General features: G+C 36.4%; 1 protein-coding gene across 1 annotated transcript in view; it reads left to right on the plus strand.

Moving 5' to 3' along the window:
• Positions 1 to 26,320, plus strand: part of LOC120775817 (chitin deacetylase 1) — a 108,245-nt gene that overhangs the window by 14,938 nt on the left and 66,987 nt on the right. The window contains exons 2-3 of the mRNA XM_040106171.1: positions 13,839 to 13,921; positions 16,215 to 16,326. Coding sequence (XP_039962105.1) covers positions 13,839 to 13,921; positions 16,215 to 16,326 — 195 coding nt within the window. The remainder of the gene's footprint in view (positions 1 to 13,838; positions 13,922 to 16,214; positions 16,327 to 26,320) is intronic.

Raw genomic sequence — 26,320 nt, forward strand, 5'->3', positions numbered from 1 at the left:
TGAGAAGCGCTGCCATCTAATTATTTCGAAAAATTTCAAAAAAACAAAAAAAAAAACTTAGAAACTTAAAAACTTAATTCCTACCACATGTTGGCATTATGCGCATTCGGTTTTTTTTTCAGAAAATATTTAATAAGCTTACTTATCAGGAAAAGTTGTGGTATATCATAAACAGGGTATATTATGTTTGTCACAATGTTTGTACACTCAAAAAAACATGGGAGGCCCTATAAAACATATATATAAAAGGTCAGCATGACAAGCTGTCGTTTTAGTCATGTCCGACTCCATCTGCATATACTCGAAATAGTTTTAAGCTCATAAGATTGTAGATATAGTGCTGATCACGTTCTTTTCTCCCCGAAAAATTGCTTATTTATTGAAACGCCTAACCTAGCTATAGCGTATAGCTGCCATAGAAACAGAACGATCGGAATCAAACGCTTGCATGGAAAGTCTTTGTATTTGTGAAGACTATTATTGCTCAAAGCAACCAAAGTTCACGTTTTTTTTTTTTGCTTAATATTTTAGTATTCAAAGGAGTATAATATGCGGATACCATAATCTTGATTAAAATCAGTTGCTAGTTCAATTCCCGTTTTCTAGGTTTTAGTAAAAAGTTTCTATATTTCTATATTGTGCCTAAAAATACCCGGAAATTGTAAATAAAACGCGAGATATTTAACTATTCATCAATATTTATTCTGTCGCCTTCAAAGCAATCCTCACCAGAAGTAATACACTTATGCTAACGATTTTTCCAGTACTCGAAAGATCTTTCATAAGCACTTTTTGGGATGGCCTTCAGCCTTCAGCAAATTTGTTTTCATCTCTACGATCGACTAAAAACGGGTTCCATTCCGATGATTGTTGACTTGTTTGGATGTCAAGCTCATAAACCCATGTCTCATCGGCAGTTATAATGCTCTCCATTAATATGGAATCGGAAATCTCACGATCTATTTATGGTAGTACTTTCGAAAAAAATTCAGCTTTATCGGGAAGAGTCGAGCAAGAACGTGTTTCATACCCAAAATATCTACCAAATCATTCGAATGGACTCGCGAAAGATATTAAGCTCTCCTGCCTGCCTGACAATTCTCTAGCACCATATCCTTCACTTTTCTAATATTTTCATCAGTTAAAGAGTCTTTGAAGGCTTTGTACCACTCGTAAGTTTATGTTTTTGATAAAACTGAATCACCGAAAGCCTTTTCCAACATTCACAATGATTCCGCACATGTAATTTGGCTGGAAATACAAAATTGGAGACACATTCTTCTTCGATATTTTTATCCTTTGTAAAAATCGCAACGCCCTACTGAGGTGTTCCGTCTTAAGCGGCTGCTGTAAGTAAGCTGGTTGACAGATCGCGCTCATATTTGGCATAGTAATTCAGAACAGTTGTTTGACTTGTAGTCAAACTGTTTGATTTGTATGATCAAACATTAAAATTTAAATAAGATTCTTTAGATCCTTACCACTTTTGGGGGGAAAATAAAGACCTTATTCAAGTGAGAAATCTTTCATTCTAATTTTATTTTTAAATTTGTAAACCTTATATACTATTTTTTCAGTCTTAGTTATCTAATTAAATATATGTATGGGGTTGTTTTCAACTATACATGTGTGTGTTTGTGTTGTCATATAATTTATGTTGCATGGTTTGGGTTGTTTTCAAGTGCACATGTGCATTTGTTATCAATTGCCCAAACCTAAGTAAATATGTTTATTAATACAATCCGCCTTTTTGAAGCAATGAACATGTTCAATTTTGAACAACAGTCCTACCAACTTAGCAAAGTATTTTTTTTGGAAATATCATTTACCAGGGGCTTAAATCGAGAAATATAACCCAATATTTTCAGTGCGAAAGTATATATAGTCATTTATATACATAAATTTTATATTTATATGTTTTTCGTAACATTTAAATTTTTTACATTCCTTTTATTGCTACATTTTATATCCTTACTACCACCACAACAGCGGACACAACCGACACAAATATTTACTGCGGTCGTTGCGTTTATTTATATGCCAAAAAAGGACCGTAATTGAATTTATTGCCAGTCTTACGCACACGCCGGATTACGAAGCCTCTTTCTTGCCGTGAATGCCAGCACACACAAGCGGATTCGTTTCCAATTTCGCCCGCCACCGCACCGGTCTTGCGCGGCCATGTGTCGCGCGCAATTGTCCTGCTGTCGTTAGTGCAATTTTTCGTGTTTTTATTTTAAAATTTACATTTGTAAAGATTTTTACATGCCGCGCCAACCAGCGAAGTCTGTGTGTGTGTGTGTGAGTGTTACTCTTGTATATATAATACAATAACGGCAGAGATGTTGAAAGTCGCAATCAACGAGCGTTTCTCAAGTGTCGCAGTCATCGATAAAGCTTTGTTTCCACCACAATTGCGCTTGTTGTTGTGCGTGCATGTACTCGTTGGTAGTTGTTGTTGCTGCAATTGACTCACAGCGATCAACCGTTTAAATGTGCAGCTTTACGCACATGATTATTGCAGGGATGTTGTTGTTTTTTATTGTTGTTGTTGCTGCTGTTGTTCTTGTTTTTGGCGGTGTTGCTGTGGCTGTTTTGTTGCTGCTGTTACTGATATTTTGTTATTGTTTTTTTTTGCAAATTTTGTTGTTTTTGTTGTTGCTGCGTTAATTGTTATTGTTGTTGTAATCGATATTTCACTTCTGTCGCTCACATTATTATTCTTGTTGTATATTTGGCTATTGTTGTTTTTGTTTCTGTTGTTGTTGTGCTGATTATTGTTTTTATTTTTGTTGTTGTTGTCGTGGTTATGCAGTGTTGGTTTGACCATTTCGCACCAATTTCGGTATTGTTTTCAATCGTCAGCCGCAGCAATTTACTTTGTTTGTGCCGCCATTGTTGTTGGCGTTTATTTACACATTCGCATACCGGCGCCGCAGCAGCTACAGCGTCAGCAACGCCACCGCCAGTCGCTGCTAGTGAAATATTGAGAGAATTTCAAGCGTCCATTACGCTCAGGCGCCAACATTGCATGACTTTTCTTTCGACACGAGTCATTCCTTTGAAAGTAGTTTACTTGTCATACTCTTATTTGCATACTTAAATTTGCGGTGGTGTGTGTATATAGTATATACTCACGCACACATACACAAAAAAGACGCGTGTGTGTGCAACCATGCAGCGCTTGCTGCTTGTAAGCTCGGCATTTAAGAAATTATTGAAATGAATTATGGCCATATCTTGAGCCGACCTCTGTGCTTGTGTGCGTGTTGTTGGTGTTGTGGTATCTGCATGCGTAAATGAGTGCGCATTAATTAATTAATGCACAGTGGTAATTTACGAAATTGATTGCAAGGAATCACAAGCCGGGGCGCTGGACAGGCGCTGATAAAAACCAGAAAGTCGAAAGAAATATATTTTTCGCAAAACACTCACACTCATACATACACATACATATATTATATATACGTATAATAATAGTTTGCACAATGTGTGTGCGTGCGTTCGGTTTTTAATTTGCTTTTAAGTTGAATTAATGTTTCGACAGCAATGCGAGCGATTTTTCACAGTTATGCCCATTATTTGTATGGCTTTCGAATAAACGCCATAAATCTGGGTTATAATGGACATTCAAAAATTTTACTTCACTGTGACTTTTGCATATGTGAATATTTACATTTGGTGTAAAATCTTAAAATCAGGGCATAATTAAAAATCAGACCTCATATATTTTTCGCACTTGCTCCGATTCTCTTTTTCCGCCCACGATCTGTCTTAGAAATAGAAGTTATTTTTGTAGTGGTAGAAAACATTCCTGAAGAAATTTCGAGGAGTTCTGCCGAGTTGATAGCCTTGACCGGATAAGAATTCGGGCCCGTTCCAATTACTCAAACCCGACGGTCTTGGGAACGGTTGAAATAGAAGTCTGAGGTTTCTCTAGATATGGACTTTCAAATCTGGCCAGTTTTTAAGTTCAACCTTCTCTGAAATAGATACTCAGATTTCCTGACCCGGATTCTAGACTACGACATGAATATCCAAATTAAGTTTTCTTACAACATAGAGTAGAGAAGAACATGTTTACTGATAAGGATCCAATATGTAAGTATGTTCGCCGAGCTGAACTCAGACCCGCTAAACTCTCTATCTCTCTCTCTGTTTATCAATTCTAGTTGAGAACAGCGCAAGTGTCTTTATTGTAGAGGTATTTTAGGGAACTCAGACCAAAAATCCTTTAATTAGACAAATTATATAAAATTTCTGGTTTCACTATTATCCTTACCGACAGTGAAAGATGGAGCTAACTCCCCTTACAGAGCCCACTTTGTTAATCTCATTTCGGTTTGTGTACAAATAAACATAGAAAGAAGTAAGAGAGCGGACGGTATGGTGAGAAAAGAAACATATAATGATGAATCTGGGACGTACATTTGTGCATGCATTCTTACGAGGACATATCAGGCAAAAGATTCAATAAAAATTTCTAGAATCAGTCAAGGCTTATGCAGAATATTAAGTACTAAAATGTCGAGTTTAAAGCAACCATTGAGAGATGCATCTTAACTGATTTAAAAGTAAAAATATTGGGTGGAAGTTGAAAAAAAGTTACAGCTGTTCAAAAATGAGTGAAAAAATGAAGAAATTTGCTACATTTTGAAATTTTTTTATAACAAAGGGAAGAATGCCAAGCAAGCCCCCAATGAGATTTGTGAAGTTTACGGAGACGATGCTGTATCAGTTCGTGTTGCACAACAATGGTCCGCTCGCTTCCGTTCTAGAAATTTCGATGTGAAAGATGCACCTCGCTCTGTTCGCCCTTTTGTTGAAAAAGTCGATTAAATTATGGAAAAGATTGACCAGGACCGTCTAAAGGAGCCATGATACCGCTAAGGAGCTTAACATTCGTCATCGAATGGTTTTGAACCATTCAAACAAAGACTGGCTACAAAAAGATGCTCGGTATTTGGGTACCACATGAATGTTCTCTAAATGAAATCGAACTATTTTTGAAGTGAATGGTAACAGGACGACGAAAAGTGGATCAAATACTACAATAATGTGAGAAAAAGATTATGGTCCTAGCATGGTGAATCTCAACAAATGGTCGTAAATCCGGATTGACGCTTCGAAAGGTTATGCTGAGTGTTTGGTGTGATTGGAGCTGGAGCTATGAGCTGCTCCTGGTCGAACGATTGATTCAACATTTTACTGTCAACAGCTTATGAGATTGAAGGAAGCAATCGAAAAAAACGGCCAGGACAACGCTAGACCACACACATCTTTAATGACTTGACAAAAACTGGGAGAGCTTGGTTGGGAAGTTTTGATGCATCCACCATACATCCCTGACCTTGCACCATCGGACTACCATTTTTTCGGTCAATGCGAAACTCCATTAATGGAGGAAAGTTGACTTCAAGGGAAACCTATGCAAATTACTTGTAGCAGTTTTTCGCTGAGAAACCAGAACCAGTTTTACACTGATGGAATAATGTCTCTAGCGGAAAAACGGCAAAAAGTGATCGATCAAAATGGATCATATTTTCATATTTAGTTCATTAAAGTTCATTATAAATATAAAAAAAATAAGTTGAAGTTTGATTAAAATTTCGAAAAGACTTTTGTGACTACCCAATATACGCAACATTAGAAGTAACTACTCACTAGGGTTTTTCCTTGCATGTGTCATTCTCTCCTTAAACCTCGCTAATATCTGCCCGTTCTGGCTATAAATGAGATCCTTGGTAATAAAACAAATTCGGCTGCACTTTGCGAAAGTTTATTGTAAGGCAAGGTCCCTCTCAAAATTATTTCCGACTAAAATATTTCTGAAGTCAATTTAGCAATGAAAGGCATTATAGCTTCGGTGCAGCCGAAGTTAACCTATTTCCTCTTTTATGTAGCTGTTTTGTGAAGTTTCAATTACTTTTCGTTATATTAAATGAAATCGAATAAAAAAACCCTTTTCATCTATTTTTTTACAATTAGCTCAATATGATTTAATTAAATTTCCTTTATTTCCTAATTTATAATACAATAATGAGCTTGCATTTATATTTTCAATCAATTCATACGCCTTTATCCCAATCAATGCCATTAGCAGGTGGCTAACTCAATAACGTTTCGAAACGCCATTCATTATATTGCAAATAATAGCATACTTTTAGACGCAAGGTTAAAAGTGCATATTTGTGAAATATAATATGGCATTTCAATGCCACACATATATATTATTTTCACTTTTTGTTCGTTTTAATTGCTAATAACTATAGAAAAGGCTCCGCTCCAATCTATAAAGCGCTGAATGTTTATACAAAAGCTTTATTAACTTCAGGCTGAAAACATTTCAATTAACTCTAATCTCGCTAAGCGCTGCTATATATTTAGAATATGCTACATATTAGGGAGTCTGTTATTTCCCGATATTTCTTTACAAAGAGGTAAAAATTCACAAAATGGAAACCCCGAATTTCAACGGTGTTAAGTTAACAATGTTGTAGAGAGAGTAAAAAATGTCAGTGGTGGCCTCTATGTTTGAAAAAATATGTTGGGTAGCTCCCAACAGCTCCCTTGGCGTTTATAACTAAGCTTCATGCATTTGATGATACACAGTAGTAGTCCAGCTAATCTTCCTTTATGGTGCTTTAGTGTCGTAGACAGCTGTCAGCAAAATCTCATACAGAAATACATCAAACTGCATACAGCGGCTCACTGTTCTCTGCATAACGAAAACGTTAAGAATCACTCTAACGGCTGCAGTAGAAAGAGTACTCAACCTATCTGCGAGTACATTGCAGTAGAAAGATGTATTATTACGGCGTTAGGTGAACTTTTCACAAGGACCTTCAGGCATAGCACGATAAGCAGGGAATTGATGAATTTAATAATCCACAAACCTCCACGCATTATTTGTGAGAGAATGTTTAACACTAAAAGATGTGGGTGGCATAGGAGCCTGCGACTCGCTAGTGGAGTTTACAACATCTACACTGAAAGATCACAAATGTCTGATGGAGTGGGCGTCGGGAACCCTTGTTAAGAGGTGGATCTCAGGCGACCCTTCGAGGATGACATGGTAAAGAACGTAGGAAACAACATAAAGAATAACAAAATATATGTCCATAACCCGGCGTCAATTGAGGAAATACTCTCACTTCGCATTACGTCAGAGACTGTCTTCTGGAATGAGAAAACCAGTAGATGTCGTAGGCTGCCGGAAAGCGACTGCATACTATAAACTTGGTTCAAGGGCGTTTCGGAAAAAAAATAGTTGATGAGATTGCCAAAAGTGCCATCCACTTGGCTAATCAAAAATAGGCAAGTCGCTTAAAACGATATGAAATTTCCGAAAATGCTGCAGTATCCTGCAGCCAAGCTCTCGTGCAAGCGCATGCTTTTTACTAACACGGTATCGAAATACGGCAGGAAATTGGTGGTCTAATGACAGGTCACAACTTACTTGTTTGACATGCCAGCCGGATGAGCATTAGTAACAACGATACGTGCAGAAAGTGCAGGGAAGTAGGCTTAAGGAAGACGCTGGATACCCTCTTCTATGCTCCTGTTTGGTCTTATATAGAACTCGTCTTAGATTTCTAAGAGCTTCGTAGTTCTTGGGACTAAATGAAGTACATTACGTATCAAGTTTTTTTTAAACTTCGTTAAAACCGTTGACGTCCTGTGTGACGTAAACTTCAATTCCAATTAATCTGAACCTCCATTTGGCATAGCTAAGGACCAGTAGATCTTTGTATAGCATGATAACCAGAAGAATTCAGAAGACCTGCTAATTGATTGCATGGCAGTTTACAAGCGGAAGATAAAGGCCCGGGGATCCATGTTTCCAAATAGACTTTATCAATATGCTGGGGCTAGGTGAGACTTTGTTTTTTTGGAGAAGGCATAATAACTAAGTTCGCTGTGCAATCCTCGTCTATCTACATATCTTAAAGTACTTTCCCATGCTAGTATATATCACAAAGTGACTGGATGTCATTGATAAAGACGTAAGGCGTTCCTTAACTAGCCCTAAACGCTTGGTCAGTGAGCTCAATACTAGGCCCAGCTATCAGAGTGCATAGCCATTCCTCTGAAGGAGGCAGCACTCTGGAGCAATAAATCTGTCGGCATCTTAATGGCAGCAACTTTGCCTTGAAAAACGTGAAAGTAAGGCAGTCTGAAACTGCAGTTGATAGGGAGTTCCAGGCAAAATACCCCTGCACTAAACTTCCATGAAAAAGAATTAGTTTACTTAGATTTTTTTATGACGGAAACTCAAGTTAGAGGAAGCGTATGTAAGGAAAAACAGGAAACACGGAAAATAACGGACACCCTTATATACGTGTGTTTTAAGCCCGATTTCTAATGCCACACGCATTTAGTTAAATACCGACTGCCTTACGCACATATTATTTACCAAAATCACACATGCACTTAATAAAATTCCCAGCATTTACCATTGAGCTTTTAATTTCAATAAACATTTCGCATTATTGCTTTATTTATTTTAATTTTCTACGCATTTAAACTAAATCAATAGACACTTTGCTAATTCAAGGTTTTAGGCCGCTAGCTTTACGCCAGCATGGGAAGCATATGCCGCGGCGCAATATTTGCAAACGGTGTATAGGGAAGGCAACAACAGCAAAGCAACACTTGCCAAACAGCTGTAATTATTTAAAATGTTTAATTGAATAAACACCGACGCATAATTAGCATAAAATTATTATGTAAACAGAATGCAGCAGGCAGCAAAAGTGACCGACCATTCGCCTGTCGAAAACTCGAAAACAATTCGACAATATTAAAATTACAAAATATGTGGCAGAAAGCGAATTAAAAATTCAAATAAATTTTCCAAACGGCTTTGGCCATTAAATAAATGAGTTTTCACTGTGTATGTATGTGTGTGTGTTAGTATGTGCAGCTGCATTGAGTGCTTTTGGGCCGGATGCAAGTGGCTAGATTTATTAGCAAGCGTCTGTATATGTGTATATATACATATGTGTGAATATGTGTGCATGCATATATATATATATATATTATTTACATGTATATATATACATATGTATGTACAGCTGTGTTCATGAAAATAGTAGTGTCTGTGGGTCCTAACTTTCGAAGCATTAAACTCAAATAAAAGATACAAATTCATATAAAAAGTTGTAAGGAAAGTATTTATTATTAGTGCTAAGAATATTCACAGTCTCATTTTTTGTTTAATATTTCGTTTTTACGCACGAAAACATATTTAAAAAAAATACCTAAAAATTTGTGTGTTCATTAAAATAGTAGTGTTTAATTGACGTAAAAAAATTTAAAAAGACCTTTTGAAGTTAATATTTCCTGTGCTACATATTTAATACCGCCGCACATCGACGTGGCATAGAATCAACAAGATCCTTACAACGCTTCACAGGGATTTGTGTCCATGTCTGTTTAACCACTTGCCAAAGGTGTACTCTACTTGTTGGATTTGCTGTTGCTACAACTCTTTTGACATCTCCCCATAAGTTTTCAATCGGGTTCAGGTCCGGGGACTGAGCTGGCCAGCGCATTACGTCGATCTTTTCAGCTGCAAACCACTCCTTAGCTAGTTTGGAAGTATGTTTTGGGGCGTTGCCCTGTTGAAACGTCCATTTTATCGGCATTTCCCAGCTAGAAAATGGTAACATAACGTCTCTTAGTATATTTACGTATACTACTCGGTCCATGATGCCATCAATCAAATGGATAGGACCAACACCACTATACGAGAAGCACGCCCACACCATAATGCCAAGGCCACCATGCTTAACCGTTTTAGTAGTGTACCTGGGCTGATATTCTGTGTTTGGTGGGCGACGGACATATTTTCTGGATCCTGTCCCACCAAACAAGACTATTTTGCTTTCATCGGTCCATAACACGTTGCGCCATTTTGCGGCCGGTCAATTCAAGTGCTCATTTGCAAATTGAATTCTTGCAGCGACATGTTTTTTAGTTGAAAGCGGTACCTTCCTGGGACTCCTTGCTTTTAAATTATTTTCTATTAAACGTCTGCGAACTGTCAGAGCACTGATTGACAAATTTAATTCATTTTTATTTACTTTTGCGGACGCTGTGGGCTTGGCTTTAGAGTAGCTAATAATACGTTTGTCCTCTAATTCTGTAGTCTTTCTTTTTCCACCACGATTTTCAGCTTTGTATTCATAATTTATGGGGTTATATATCATTGTGGCAGTGCATCCCATAATTTCTTCGATTTCCATGTACGTATTTCCCTCATTTCTTCACTTAATTATTATTTGGCGTTTTTCTACGGAGCAATGTTTTGCTCTACCCACTAAAATAGAAGTAGTACCGCAATGTCAATAAATTTAATCAAAAAATGTAGAATTTACTTAAATACACTTACTGTTTGCTGATTTTTATTTTTATATTGTACTTATCAACCATTCGCGTGAAGCACTACTATTTCAATGAACATAATATTTTTGAGCAACGTTCAAAATATCGTCACAAACAAGACGAGTAACGCAAAATTAACGGGATTTCTTGGTTAACCGTTCCTTAGAAGTGCATTCTACAAAAATACTACATACTTGTTCAACTTGCAACTTCTTACATGTCAGAACAGCGTTTTAAATGTTAGGATCAATTGCACTACTATTTTTATGAACACAACTTTTTGTGTGAGTGAAAGTGGGGTGGGGGACTGCGCAAACAAAAGCTGACCTCGCCGCTCGCCACTGAGGCTTACACGTCCGCCGCTGCAGGTGCGCTTCCAATAACAATTGCGCTAATACTTAATTTAGCATGTTAAATATTTGGCAGCAGCATTGAAAATAAGTTTAAACCGGAAAATTAAATACATAGTTGGAAAATTTTTCGACTAATCAACGGTGAAGCGCCTCGCAGCCATCCAATAAAACCCACCCGCCAACGAGTTGACCTACATCGCTTAGTAACACGACCTTTTGGCTAACAGTAAATAAATTTTTATGCACAAAACTCACACACACCCACACATACACAGATTTGCGGGGTGCAGGGTTGCAGGGTGCATTTCCAGCATTTAGTTACTTGGAAAGCCAAACTTTCCTCGGCTAAATTACGTGAATTGCACAAATTGATTTCGTTAAAAAATCCACTCGCGTGCCTCGCCTCGTATGTAGCAACTACAATGAAAATTGTTGCTGGAAAAAACTTCGCTGAATACTGGGCTTGGGTTGGTCAACGCTTGTTGCGCTTCCAGCCATTTGCGCACACAAACTTCGACAAACAAATGCACTGTAACGGGCCAAGGCTAGCGTAGCTCAAAAAGCATGTGTTACAAACGCAGGAACAATGCGGCTAGCTAGCAGTTACAACAACCAAAGTCAATATTAGTTAGTTTGTGCATTTTGTTTTGGGGAATAAGACAAAAGTGAATAGTTAACATTGTGTAGTTGGTAGTAGTGATGTGACTAGTCTCATTTGTACTAGTGGCGGTCAAAAGCTTTTTCTAAACCACGGTGATATATTTTAGAACAAAATCTTGTCTTCATGTACTCTTTATTCTACTCCTTCACCAGCTTCTATGTAGTTAGATTCGGTTCTCTGTTTTGCTTTTTTACCATTTGTTCATAAATGACCCGGACTGAAATTTACACATATTTATTTGCAAATTCAAATCTTCATTAGCATCTTCAAAATAGGCTCTTGAGACAAAACAAGCACTCTATCACTTAATCTAATTTTCCACACACTTGTGGTTGGCTTTAGTCTAACTCATTTTGGGAGTGCCATTCGTCAACTAGTTGAACTGCGTCGAAGTCATATTCATAGATCCATATCTGAAGCATAAAACTTTTGACAAAATTTAAAAGAAGCATGTTCATCTTGAAACAAATAACTCAATTTTATAGACTTTTTCCGAGGAAGTCCCAGTCTAAGGAAAATGTTTCCGTTATTTCGGACCTCCAATCCCTCCAATTATAGATAATCATTCTGCAGTTCTCTCGGAAATATCTTATGAAATATTCAATAGTTTTTTAAGTCCCGTAATATATCCCATTCATTCTGCTCTTTCCGTGCTCGCGTTATCCTTAAATGCAAGGTTATTATTCCATATTAAGGGGTTACATGTGTTTCCTCAGGTCAAAAACAGTATTTTTTTCATAAAAAAAATGAAATATAATATTTTTTTAGAATTTGTTATTGTTACGGTACAAACATATACTAGATATTAACCAAGAAGTCCTTAAATTTTGGGAACAAAATATTTTAAACTCGGTCATTGTGACGTCATTTTCAGTGACCCCTCGGAAAAAATATGCACCCGCGTTGGCAGGCTAACTCCTTTCAGGATCATCCTTTCAGGAAACCTTAACTTAGAACTTGGACTAAGGAAAAAAACAGAAAATTGGTTTTTTTGCAGACACTTTTACAAAAAAATTAAAAACGCAAATTTTTTTTCAAATAGTTGTAATCGAGAAAAAAAATTCTTCGTCAAAGTCTTTAAGGATTGTAAAGTTCTAGAAGATCGACTTCAAAAAGACAGTTTCGAGAAAAACGTGTTTAAAGATGGCACACTTAGCCTAGTTAGCCTCGAGCGCACAAGTTCTCACGGCTGTATCTCCGAAACTATTTCTCGGATCAACCCCAAATTTTAAGAAAATATTCTTCAAGTCTTGTAAAATTGAATAGGACATTAAAAAATCAATTTTTTAAAACCGTAAACCCATGGCCAACCAAGAACAAATACTTTCAGAAATATATCTAAGAAGCTGTCTATAACTCCCTGCCATTCTGAGAGAAGGAAATTTCATTTCAAACCATATGCAATTTTCTGAGCGTCCCTTTAACTTCTTCCTCTCCGAATACGATTCGTTGTTACTAACTTTGTGTTTTCCATACCTATTCTTATAGGCCCAAAATGCGGACAGCGATTTCTTCAGAGTATATCTGGATTCCTTATTAGACACATTCAGGATAAAAGTTTTGACGCATAAACTAGTTTTGACGCATCTAATGAAAGTATTATCTAGGTGTTTCTTTCCTCAGCACACTTGAAGCTCAATTCTAGATATAAACTCATTATTTTATTTCCTTAGGTACGTGCACATAAATTTGGACTTCTCAGCTGGTTTAAAAATATGTACATATTTTGAAACTAATAACCAGGAGCTGCTTCCAGGCAACTACTATCTAGTATATATGTCAACTTAGAGGCCTCAATAGAATGAAAGTTAGTAATATTAAACGATTGTAAGAGGTAGATACAAGGAGCGTTCAAAAAGTCTTAAGTCCCCTTCAAACTATTTTTGGATTTTAAAGAAGTTTGAATCTTGCTTGTGGAGAAGCCTATTATATGATCCCAATCTAAAGAAAAATCAATTGTAGTTACCACAGTTTAACTGACTCACTTATTTATACCATAGGGACAGTCATATTAACTAACAAAGTGTGCCCTCAAACCTAAATCCATATATACTATATTTGTATGTGTGTATGAACATTGTGAATTCAATAAGGTTTACATAGAAATTTACGCAGTTGCATAGTTACGGTTGCAAAAGGAAATAGGCGAAAATGCGAGTAAAACGAAATTTATACTTTCGAAAAGTTTTCATAGTTTTCGAATATTATGCACATACACAGCTACATACTTGTACAAAGGGCCACACATACATTGCTTGCGAAACTTTTCTTAGCCGCGGGTGTGGAAACCTTGAGCAATAAGGTTTTAAATAAAGAATATTTAAAGTTTTTCCTCGATTTTCGCTGAAAAATGATCTTTTATGGCTGCAAAACTATAAACTTTCTCAGCAATCGATTTCGACAAATAATTTAATTTTTCTTGCTTTTATTTGCAGCACAAAAAGAAGATTTCCAATGCCCCTCCACTATTGCGAACGGAAATTATGCTGATCCAGTCACTTGTCGGCGATTCTATCAGGTATGAGTTTTGGAGAAATGTTCTAATGTAATGCATTTGGAATCATTATTGGGATATATACATTTTCCCGAAAGTGATTAAAAATATGAAAAACTGTTGATTTATTGGCTACTAATTTACGAGTGTATTATTTAATCCATCAGTTATAAAAGATTATACAAGGTGCGTTTCAAACTAAACAGGACTTTTTGAATCTAGCACCCCTTGGTGGCGCCATCTATATGATGACTGATGCGTTAGATTCCGCTATCTTTATCGATTTTCCAGTGATAATTTCATGACATATCATTGAGAGCGAAGTGCGTTTTAAGTGTCAGTATGTTTGTGTTATCGGTGCGAAAATGAGCCAGCATTAAATTTTGTTTTAAAATTGATAAAACTTTTACCGAAACGCTTCAATTGATGAAACAAATTTATGGCGATGATTGCCTATTCCGTGGCAGAGTGCACGACTGGTTTCAACGTTTCAAAGTGGTCGTGAGGACATAAATGACGATCAACATGTGGGCCAATCAAAATCCATGATCGCCGGAAATACCATCGAAACTGTGCCTGAATTCATCAAAAATCAGCCGAAATCATCATTGAAATTCATGGAAATGGAATTGAACATCTCCAAAACATCGATTTATTGCATTTTGTCTGAACATTTGGGCTTACGAAAAGTGTGTGCACGGTTTGTTCCGCACAAATTGAATGACGACCAAAAATTGCTCAGAATCCAACATTCGAACTACGATTATTTAACCACAAATCACATTTTAACCATTAACCCCTCCGCGAATTCACCTGATGTGGCACCGTGCAACTTCTCCCTTTTCGGGAAAATGCATTTTCCTATGAAAGGAAAGCGTTATGCAGACGTAGAGGCCATTCAAAAGGCTTGCACCTGCATACTGACGGCCATAACGGCCAACGAGCTAAAACACTCGTTCGACATGCTTTTGGACCGTGCAAAAAGCTGTATTGAAGCAGAAGGAGACTATTTTGAATAAAATAAAATTTTGCCGAAAAAACGAGTTGTTCTGTTTTTTCTTTTAAGTCCTGTTTACTTTGGAATGCACCTTGTAAGATTAGATCAGAACAAAAATAGAACAAATGGAAAAATTCTGCTTAATCATGTACATTTCGTAGATAGTTTCTAGGAGAATACGTATGTATATATTTAACTTTCAATTTGACAAGCTGTAAGGCGGTCTCTTCGAAGTGAAAACACACAAACTTCGCGCAGCATGTCTATTCAAAAGATCTCCTGAGTCGTGATCTGAGGTCTTGGCAGAGGCAAAACCAAAAACAAAGATTGCACCAAGAAGTATCATATGTCTAGGTCAAGAAGGTTAATCTGGTATTGTAAAAGTCAAAATAAAATGTATTGGTCATTCGTAACCCGGACTTTTAATTATGGGAACTACTTTTTTCAGTTTGGAGAGAGCGACAGAGGTTTTTTAGGAATTTACTCTGAAGCCACTATTGGTCTTCGAATAATATGTATATATAATGAAAATATTATGAAAACACTGCTATCTGCTTATAACTGGAATTAAGGTGTCAGGCACTTATTCGTGTATGAAGTAAAACGCGATTAGTTATCAGAAATAGTCAAAGATAGTATGTGTAATTAGTTCTTTCCCCCACACTCTCCTTTTATCACAAACATTTGCTCTCTGATTAGTTAAGTCAAGATTTTTTTGATTTTCCTCCGCTAGACAGATACTGATATGAAATACATAGAGCAACATTTTTCTTTGTTTATACAACCAAGAAAAGTGAGATTCAAAACGATCTGAGGGTAAAGTCAATTAATTTCAATATCAATTACTCATAGCATATTTCACGAAATATCTTCAGAGAGAGGATTCGAAAATAGTTTTATTACAAATCAAGGCTTCTTGGGACTCAGAAAAATGTATATATTTTAAATCATAAAGGATTTCGAAAATCCGTGGTATAAGGTAGAAATGGGAACGTTCTGAGTTAGCTTAGAAGGCTTCAAATTCCTGGCAACTATTAGGGAGGGTTTCCTCAGTCAAAAAGACTTCGCTGTCAGTTGCTTACTGAAAAAGTACAGGTATATTGGTGGTAAGTGTAAAATAACGTTTAATATCTGACTTGACGAAGTTCTAACAACTGCACTGATACACATACTATGCTTTTTGACTTAAATATTAGTTGCCAATTAATATATTTCTATTGTTGCTCATGTTACTGCTACAACCAAGCAAAGCTTGAAAAGCTCACAATCGTAGTTACACCACAAAATAACTGTAATTCAATAAATCTTACTTCCTTTTAGTGCGTCGATGGTTTTCCTTACTTGAATCGCTGTCCGTCAGGTCTGTACTTTGATGATCAACAAAAGTTCTGCACCTTCAAGGATGAAGCCAAATGTGGGCCACTCCCAACAAGTAAGTGTTTACTCAAATATTATATAACAGTATATTTTGCCATATGCAAACAAGTAATATAATAAATAATGAATTACGGTAAATGTTTGGAAATAAAGCAAATCGAATCAGGGCAGCTTATGCACTTACGAGCGTATGCCATGCGCCTGTGTCTTTATACATCACTTACTATACACATGCACAGAAAAGCAGATGTGTGTGCGTCTATATTTGCAATATATCCATGTGAGCAGTGACTTATAAATAAAATGCTGCTGGAAAGTAAGAAATCCGAGAAAGTGTAAAAGCACCAGTAAAATAAACAATAAATCATAATTGCGGAGTGCAAGGTATCAAGTGTGTACATATGTCTGATAGCGAGAGTGTGTGTGTGCTTAAATGACAAAATGACAAAAGCGTTCTTTTGCCTACTTACACATACGAACACATCTTGCGTGTGTGTTGGTAAAGTGCAGCAGCTGCTTGGCTCTTAATATGCATATAACCTTATTGGACATTATATATATACATAAATATATTAAAAATATGTCTATGTAGCAAAGTCGCACAGTGTAATGTGTTAGGTTAACCATAAAATTTCAGATATCAAAAGCCATTTTTTTTTACATTTTTTATTTTGCAATTTTTCTAGCAAAAGCAATCGGTTTTCTTCAAAAATGTTGAAAAATAAGTTAAAATAAGAAAAAAACAGTAAATTCAGTGGTACAGATACTGGAATACTCTCCACAAATTTAAAAGATTCTTCACCAGCACCTGATTCGGATCGCTCAAATTTCTATGGCAGCTACAGTTATGTGAAAAATAATAAGGACAGGGATGCATAAAAACAAAATAAGAATAAAATTGTACTAAGTCATGAAAATTTCCGCCAGTTAACGGCATTTTTTATCACTCCTTATTTATAAAAACCAATTCCGTTAGACATATGCAAAGTATTTGCACACATTTCGTAAAAAGCCATTTTGTTCTTAACAAAGTCCGCAAGTAGTTGTGCGATTTAATAGGGATTGTGTGCTATTTAAAAACAATAACGGAACTAGTTCAACTAAAACGTGGTTTTTTGCAGAGATAAGTTTAAATAAATACAGTAAAATAATACTTTTAGTTTTATTATCAATCAATTAAAACCTGGTTTTTCTTTTTATTGCATCGATATATGAAAGGCTAAGCACTGCGATCCGAAAACTCAAGAACATATTAAAAATTTAGTGAAACAAAGAAATTTGTATAGAAAAATAGCGAATTTACTGAATGCTTCCAAAACACTGGTTGAACAAGCAGTAAAATGGGTTCCCCAGATTGAAACACGACGCATGAAGTCAAAAATAGCATTGTTTGTCAAAAAAATATAGAGTGCTGTGTTAAGAAAAGTCCATTTCAGTCAGAACTTTTAAAATATGATTTAAAAAATATTGGTGACCCATCAACCAACCGCAAAGTACTTATTAAGCAAATCTGATAAGCCGAAGCACGCGAAAAGGGCCTATATTGTCAAAAAAACCCATACAACAAAGACTTAAGTTTGCTGAAGGTCATGGTTTTGGCCTAAATAACAATGACGTAACACTTTCGGGTTTGACGAAATAAAAGTCTACTTATTTAATTCTAATTGAGATATTCATTATGTAAAAAGACCGAATAATGCAGCCGGGTTATAGGCTAGTATACGATAAAGACCGTTAAACGTGTTGGCGGAAACATTATGGTTTGGGGATCGTTTTCATACAATTGTCCGGGCTCATTGCATACAGGGAACTATGAAGGCAACCGATTATGTGGCAATACTACAAGAATTTATGCTATAGAACGCTGAAGACAATATGCCACTTAGGTGGATATTTATGCAAGACAACGATCCTAAAAACACGGCTAAGTGTACAAAAGATTGGTTTGGGGTCCATAATGGAGTGGCCACCGCAGTCCTCGGATCTAAAATCCATTGAAAATTGGTGGAATACAGTGAAAGCGTCGTTAAGAGCTGTTTCAACTTATTCAAACAACAAAATATTAAACTACTTTGAAATTGATATTATCACAATTGAATGAAAGCCATACTTTTTTTATTAAAATTTTATTATTTACAGTAAACTACGAAGTGTCCTTACTTTTTAACATGTTAATATCGCAAGTTTGAAAATAAATGCAAATAAAATACAAGTGTTTGCAAAATATGAGTAAAATTGAAACAAAAAAACTTATTTTCAGTTTGTTCTCAATTAATTTAATTGTCGTTGATTCTCTCACATTTCTAGATAAACTTTAATTTCAATCACTGCATACCTTTTTATTTTGCACATATCTATCGTGATCCGATATCAGCCGTTCCGACAAATGAGCAGCTATCTTGTAAGAAAGTTTGGGTTAGGTTAGATATGACGGCTGACATAAATATCGCTCTTGGGCTGCTACACGTAGCTCTTTGGAATGCCATAAAGACCTGCGCTTCGATGCGAACAAAGTGCCTTATGACCAATAAAATATGCTCAAACCTCTAATTTCTATTCCCACCAATTCGTCTTACAGCATAGACGCCGATAGGGCAATGGCCTGTTCGAACCCATATAACCAGAGAGAAGATTGCCTTACTGTAAGCGTGGCTGGGGTACCTTTCCTTCACAGCACATCAACTCTACAGTTTCCTGCGATTACACTGTGAGCTGGCATCCATTCTAGTCGTATCACAAAGTGTGAGAACATTTCCAACCAACACTTCAAAACTGAGTGATTGGTTCGCGTATGTGTATATGAGGATCGTCTTTTTTTATAGAACAGAATAGAGAACAAAGCAAAAATATTAATTATAAAAAATCGCTTAATTGTTTCTCAACAGATTCTCCATTAAGATTTTTATACTTTTGAATGCGTTTAACCTAATTGTCGAAGCACTTTTGCCACTCTGATCGAGGTATCTTCAAAAAAAGCATTCCCAACGCATAAGCCGCCTGTTCAGGTGTCGAAAAGCGTTGATCTCTTAGTTAATAACGAGAATAAAAAGAAGTCATTCGGTGCTAATTCAGAACTGTACGAAGGATGACTTATCAAAGCGACGTTTAGGGTGCTTTAAAACGCAGTTGTTTCTGTAGATATGTGAGAGCTCGTATTGGCGTGGTGATCCGAGAGTGCTTTGTCTTCGACTGTTGGTTTTAATAATTTCTTGAAAGACAACTGACAAATAAATGTCTGTGTACCACTCATAATTTCCTGTTCTGCATTGTTCTGGTATGGAGTGTCAGTATGTTTGTGTTATCGGTACGAACATCAAATTTTGTTTTAAAATTGGTAAAACTTTTACCGAAACGTTTCAATTGATGAAACAAGTTTATGGCGATGATTGCCTATTCCGTAGCAGAGTGCATCAGTGGTTTCAACGTTTTCAAAGTGGTCGTGTGGACATAAATGACGATCAACATGTGTTTCCGTGATCAGCGGAAATTCCTTCGAAACTGTGCATGAATTCATCAAAAATCGGCCGAAATCATCACTGAAATTCATGGAAATGGAATTTAACATCTCCAGAACATCGATTTATTGCATTTTGACCGAACATTTGGGCTTATGAAAGGTGTGTGCACGGTTTGTTCCGCACAAATTGACTGACGACCATAAATTGCTCAGAATCCAACATTCGAAGGACGATTATTTGAACAAAAATCACATTTTAACTATTAACCACTCCCCGCACTCACCTGATATGGCACCGCGCAACTTCTTCCTTTTCGGAAAAATACATTTGCCCGTTATGCAGACGTAGAGGCCAGTCAAAAGGCTTGCCCCGGCATACTGGCGGCCATACCGGCCAACGAGCTAAAATACTCGTTCGACATGGTTGATTTTGCCGGAAAACCATTCGTTGTGTCTACTTTGGAACGCACCTTGTAGTTTCCGGAGCAACAACTAATTTTCGATGACCTTCACGAAATTCATCTTGGAGTGATCTACGTGTTCGATTGGATTCACCTTGCCATTGATAAACACTGGTCTTTGACAGAGCATCATCGCCAAAGACTGAATTAAGTCCATCATGTACTGATGTTGATTTAATCCAAGTCAAAAGTTGCAAAAAAAATTATCGCCCAAAAATGTTTGCGATTGTTTCCAATTTTTGGCCGAGATGAATATTTTAAGTTACTGTGAACAGCACAAATAACGCTCAAATGTCAAATTGTTCTGATTATCAAAAATGTAAAACTTTACAATAAAGTTTAAATGCCAGATTGCAAAATTAGGGTTGCCAAAGCACGAAATATGGAATGCAAACTACAAACGGAAAATGGGACATATTCTGGTGACTAATCTATTTGAACGGTGTTTTAAAATCACTACTGAGTACTAAATTTTAATTTCCCAGAAGCCCTGCGACAATGCTTTGACATGCCCCCTTTTCAAACTTCGATTCAGACCTATGTAGACTACGAACATGGAGATAAATACTAATTTTCAGCAATCTTTCTTCACTAAAAATCTTAAAATGTGTAATTTTAAAGAATATTATTATGAGAAAAGTAGGCGTGGCTGCACACGATTAAAAATCTTTGTAATACCGTTGGTTTGATTCGAAAGAGAAGTGTGTGCACCCTCTAACTCTTACTCTTACTAACACTTTTAAAATATACATTATGACAAAAAAGTACCCGGAAATTATAAGTAAAACTCAAAATATTTAATTATTCATCAATATTTTTCTGTCGCATTCAAAGTAAGCCCAACCAGATTTCGTATTTAGAAACAAGGGAAATAACGCTACGAAAGGAATAACTGTATTTATTTTAATTATATTACTTATATTTTTATATTTTTACAACAAATTTGTATGTAACGGCACCACAGTGCAGCGCACTCTCGCTCTAACAGCGACACACCAGCAACGTCTTGCGAGTCGAAATATAATTTATTATGCATTTAATATGAAATTGGAAATTGGCCTCAGAGCAAATGGAAATTCGATTAGAAGTGCAGTAGCTAAGACAAACATGCAGTAAAAACAACAAACATGCGCACATAAATATATTTGGCGCTTAGGTGTGTGTGTGTGTGTGACGAATTACTTATTAGAATGTATAGTCATATGTGCTGGAAAGACAAATTGGCTGCTGCAGCAAGAAGTAGGTGAAGCAAACACAAGCTGAGAAGCGGTGGAACGCACACACATACACGCACACAAATGTATGGCTGGATATAAGCACAGCCTCCTAAAGTACTGTACAGCAGGGCGTATATGTAACCACTTTAAATGGTAGGCCGACAAAGCGCCGATTTACATACACACAGGCACACATAGGCAAGCTAAGAGTGTTGTAGTGCTTGAGTAACTGCAATTTCCAACACTTAAAGGCAGGAGAAAGTCGTTGCAAGGGTTAAATACCACAATCACAGTGGGCCAACATTTCGCATGAGGAAATGTTTTCTACGCCGACCGTCGTGAGTGTTTGGCCTACACTCGCAGTTGAAGGGTCGTCGGTGGTGGCACACTTTGGGAGTAAATGTCGCATAATTCATTTAAAGCCAAAACCGCACAAAAGCACACACAGCTGAGATGATTTTATGGCTGATGCACATGCAAGCAAACACACACACATACATGCATACACAGATATAAGCACTCCAACATATGCTCGCCTTAGTCTCACAGACTCTTACACTCACACAAACGCACTTCATCACTGCACTCTCTACACGCCCAACGCTTTAGGTTGCAAGTTGCAAGTACACGCTTAGTGGCATCAACTGAAATTGCTAGCCTGGATTTCGTACAAATCTTGTATGGCTCAGCAAAGTCTGAAATAAAAATTTCATCTCACAGCATTGCAATTGAGTCTCGGGAAAATGTAAAGTGGAAAATGACACTAAAGCGTAATGCAAAAGCACACTCGCACACACACTCGGCTGATGTGTGGCACGTTTGGAGGCGCAGTCATTGTAAAGGTGCTTACACAGACATATGCTAAAGCCAAAATGCCAACTAAATGAGATGTCCAACTAGCAAGTGTACCATAGAGTGGAAATAGAGCGCAATAGCGGGACAGCAAGCTGCACGAAGCTGCACATAGTTAAATGTCTTGAAACTCTTTTTTACTGCCAGCCACTTGATTGCCAAAAGAAAAAGTCACCAAAGCGTGCAGTTGACGGCTTTTTTACTGCGACGAGCATCGCACAATTTACACGTTCGCTTTATTATGATTATTGCGCTTACTGAAACACTTTCTTGCCACGTCAGTGGAATTTGAAGCAGCGCATGGCCAAAGCATTTTTCGCTGGTATATGCAAAAATCGAAATTAGGAGTTTAAAGGAAAGGTGGATATAAAAAATATTTGAAGAAAATAAAAATAAATAGAAAGTGGGTAAAGAGCAAATGCATATACCTGTGCAAATAATAAGGTTATATTTTGCTAGAAAAGGAACAATAAAAATCCACGTAAATTCTATGAAAATAAAGACTTTGAAATATAACAATAAATATGTAAAACTTAATTATAACAAGAAAAAACGTTAATTTCGACTGCACCTAAGCTAATATACCCTTCACAGATGCATTTCTTTTAGTAACTATGAGCTCAGTTTATACGGAAGCTATGCGCTATAGTAATCCGATCTGAACATTTTTTTCGTAGATTATTTTATTACGTTAGGCAATAATCCATGTCGAATTTCGTGAATATATCTTGTCAAATGCAAAAGTTTTCCATACTAAAACTTTTTTCCGATCGTTCAGTTTGTATGGCAGCTATATGCTATAGTAAGCCGATCTGAACAATTTCTTCGCATATTACATAATTTTTTTAGAAAATAATCTATACCAAATTTGGTGAAGATACATTGTCAAATGTGAAAGTTTTCCATACAAGAACTTTATTACGATCATTCAGTTTATATGGCAGCTATATGTTATAGTAGACCGATATCGGCAGTTCCGACAAATGAGCAACTTCTTGAAGAGGAAATGACGTTTGCAAAATTTAAGAACGATATCTTTAAAACTGAGAGACTGGTTCGTATATATGTATACAGACAGACGGACGGACAGACAGACAGACAAACATGGCTAAATCGACTCAGCTCAACATACTTTATATGTTCACCGACGCTTCCTTCTGGGTGTTACAAACTTCGTGACAAACCTAATATACCCTGTTCAGGGTATAATATTGTCTGAATATCTCAAAAACCTTCTTTCAGTTATTTGGATAGGGCTTTGTGCTGGTAACAACCAAAACCACAGTCGATTTGATTAATATTTTTATGAGAATTTCCTCCATACAATACAAAAATGTGCACTTCATTTCATAAAAGTGCCACGAAAAATTACCCATATTTCGGTAGAAAGTCAGCCATATACACAAATGCCCACATTTTCGATGACTGTGAACTTGAAAGCTGCAATCAAGATTCAACCATTTTTAAATTAGAATTGATACATCTTAAATACATTATTTTTGCTAAGTGTTTATATACTTCTACTACAAGTGATGCGAATATTTCACGTGAACGCAGCTCACTTTTCATCACTCACCAACAATCGCTTTGGTGTTTGACGTTGTGTTGTTGTTGCTGTTGATAATGATGAAGCTGCTGACGTTGACGCTTGTATTTTGATCGAAACGCGGCATTGCTGTCAGCGTGCTTTGATGTCTTCGATTCCTTGTGAAATCATATGAAATTCGAGCGTTTTCATGGAAATACGATTTCACTTTGCAGTGTAAAGCCCAATGTAGACCGTTTTGGCAACTATACGGTTGCGTAATTATTCAAACTTGTCATGTGCCAATCAATGCAAATCTGTGGGCAAACAAGCTCATACTCAGATCTGGCGTTTATTCGCTTGAACTTAATAGCGGCTTGATGTGGCTTCTGGACTCACACATTTTTAAAGTTTCTATAGTCTTTGACAGTTTGTGGGCAAAAAATAGTAAGACTTTTTATGAAAATTTCGCACAAAACCCCCTTTGTCGAAATTTTTTCTAGGCTGAGGGTTGAGAACCCTCAATTGATGATCCACACGTCAATAAATAATTTTCATTCAAAGATCTTACTGGCATCATCAAAATATCACAAGTATCCGTGAAAACCTTTTTGAAAGATCATTTGAGCTTAAACAAAGTGACAGAATGATTAGTTCCAAAATTACTCAACGTTTTCGAAAAACAGCGTCGGGTTAACGTCTGTGAAACAATGCTTTCCGACTATCATGATGTCATGAAACGTATTATTATTGACGATAAGTCTTGGAACTATGCTCACGATCCAGAAACAGACCAACAATCGGCCGAGAATCCTGAAGGCTATTCTGGAAATTGACATAAATTAACTACTGTTTCGAGGATTAGAAAAGCGTTGGCTCAAATGTTTTGTGGTCAAGGGGGATAACTTTGAGGGGGACGACATAGATTTTTAAGAATAAATGAAGAACTTTAATATTATGAACAAAGTATTACTATTTTTTGCGCATAGTAGTATAACCCTACTGAAATCAAAAAAGCTGACAGTATTTCAAATGACCTACTCTTTGAAATAAGCGTGGTTGTAATGCGATTTTCATTACCTGCTAAGCAGAAATGCTACTGTTGATTATAAAATCATAAACTACGATCAAGTAGAGGGCGTAGCAAATAGCAATGGTAAATCGCACAAATCGATTCACAAATAAATTTGTCTCATTTTACCAAACGTTTTATAAGTTATCCATGAGTAATTTTTTTACTTGTTTCAAGTATCTTATGAGACCCATTTTATGGATATCTTCCAATTTCGTTCATTTTCACAGTGTATCCTATGAATGCCTGTGTAACCTTACATACCAAATATGGTTCAAATCAGTAAAGTAATTCCTGAGATATAGGTTTTCATCTGTTGCCACGCCCATTGTCCAATTTTTACACTGAACTTTACTGTAGCAAAATGTTTCGCGTGTATAAAAATATAAAAATATTATTATTTCTTCGATTATTTCTGATAAATATCTCTAGGAATGCCCTGGCGAAAAATGTGTAAAATTTTTTCCACACCCACCCTGGAAAGAATATTTTAAAATATATTATAAGCAAATGTAAAAGCACTGACTTTGTCAAAAATAGATTTTGGACCCGTAATTTAAGGACACGGTGCTAAAACGAACCGCACATTGAAACCCCTAATCACAAAGCGGCAAAAAAAGGCATTCACGCATTCCTCACCTCACCAACCAAAGTGGTACTAACTGAAGCAAGTCTTTTTAACATTCATCATAGAACAAAATTCAGCACAATAATGCTCACAACAAAGTTTCTGCAGCGCAAAAACTCAATCTAAATCGAGTTTTTATCTATTGAAAACAAATTGTAAAATCAACAAGCCGTCTACGATCAGAAAAAGCTTCAATATTGTCAATCAGCTTCAATGTCTTCGACACCGCAACTCATACAAGTGAACACTCATCCGCACTGGCTGACGCTGAAATCGCCTATAATAAGTACGCTTTTCAAATTTCAAAAAACAGCCAGAAATTCAGAGCAATAAACTCGAGTGGAAATGAATACACACCGAGGGAGCGGCCAAGTTGTCACTATAACTGTCGGAATTTTACCTAACAGAAAAAAATATATACCATATATACACATAGCAAATCGACAATTAACGCTATTTTGAATGAGGCAATTAACGCAGTGCTGATCAAGAATATAAAAGAATTTTATATCAACACAAATATGGAATTAAGATCATGTGGATTCCTGGGCATGCTGGTATTGCAGGAAACCAACTCGCAGATGACCGCACTGCTCTTATTGTAATCAGTCAAATATGTAAGTAAATCATATCGCAAATGATTGCAATGCTTTAAATACAACTAGGCCCACTAATTTTAGTGAAGCGAAGACATCAAATTTTGCAAAGACACCTAATAATGACAACTCAGCGCAATCAACAATTCTATAAAATTATCAATCATTATTAGATCTCAAACTTAATTTTATTGTAACTAAACTAATGTTAGGTACTTATAGCTGTACATAATATTATGAT

The sequence above is a fragment of the Bactrocera tryoni genome, chromosome 4 (genome assembly GCF_016617805.1).
Source record: "Bactrocera tryoni isolate S06 chromosome 4, CSIRO_BtryS06_freeze2, whole genome shotgun sequence".
Lineage (NCBI taxonomy): Eukaryota > Metazoa > Arthropoda > Insecta > Diptera > Tephritidae > Bactrocera > Bactrocera tryoni.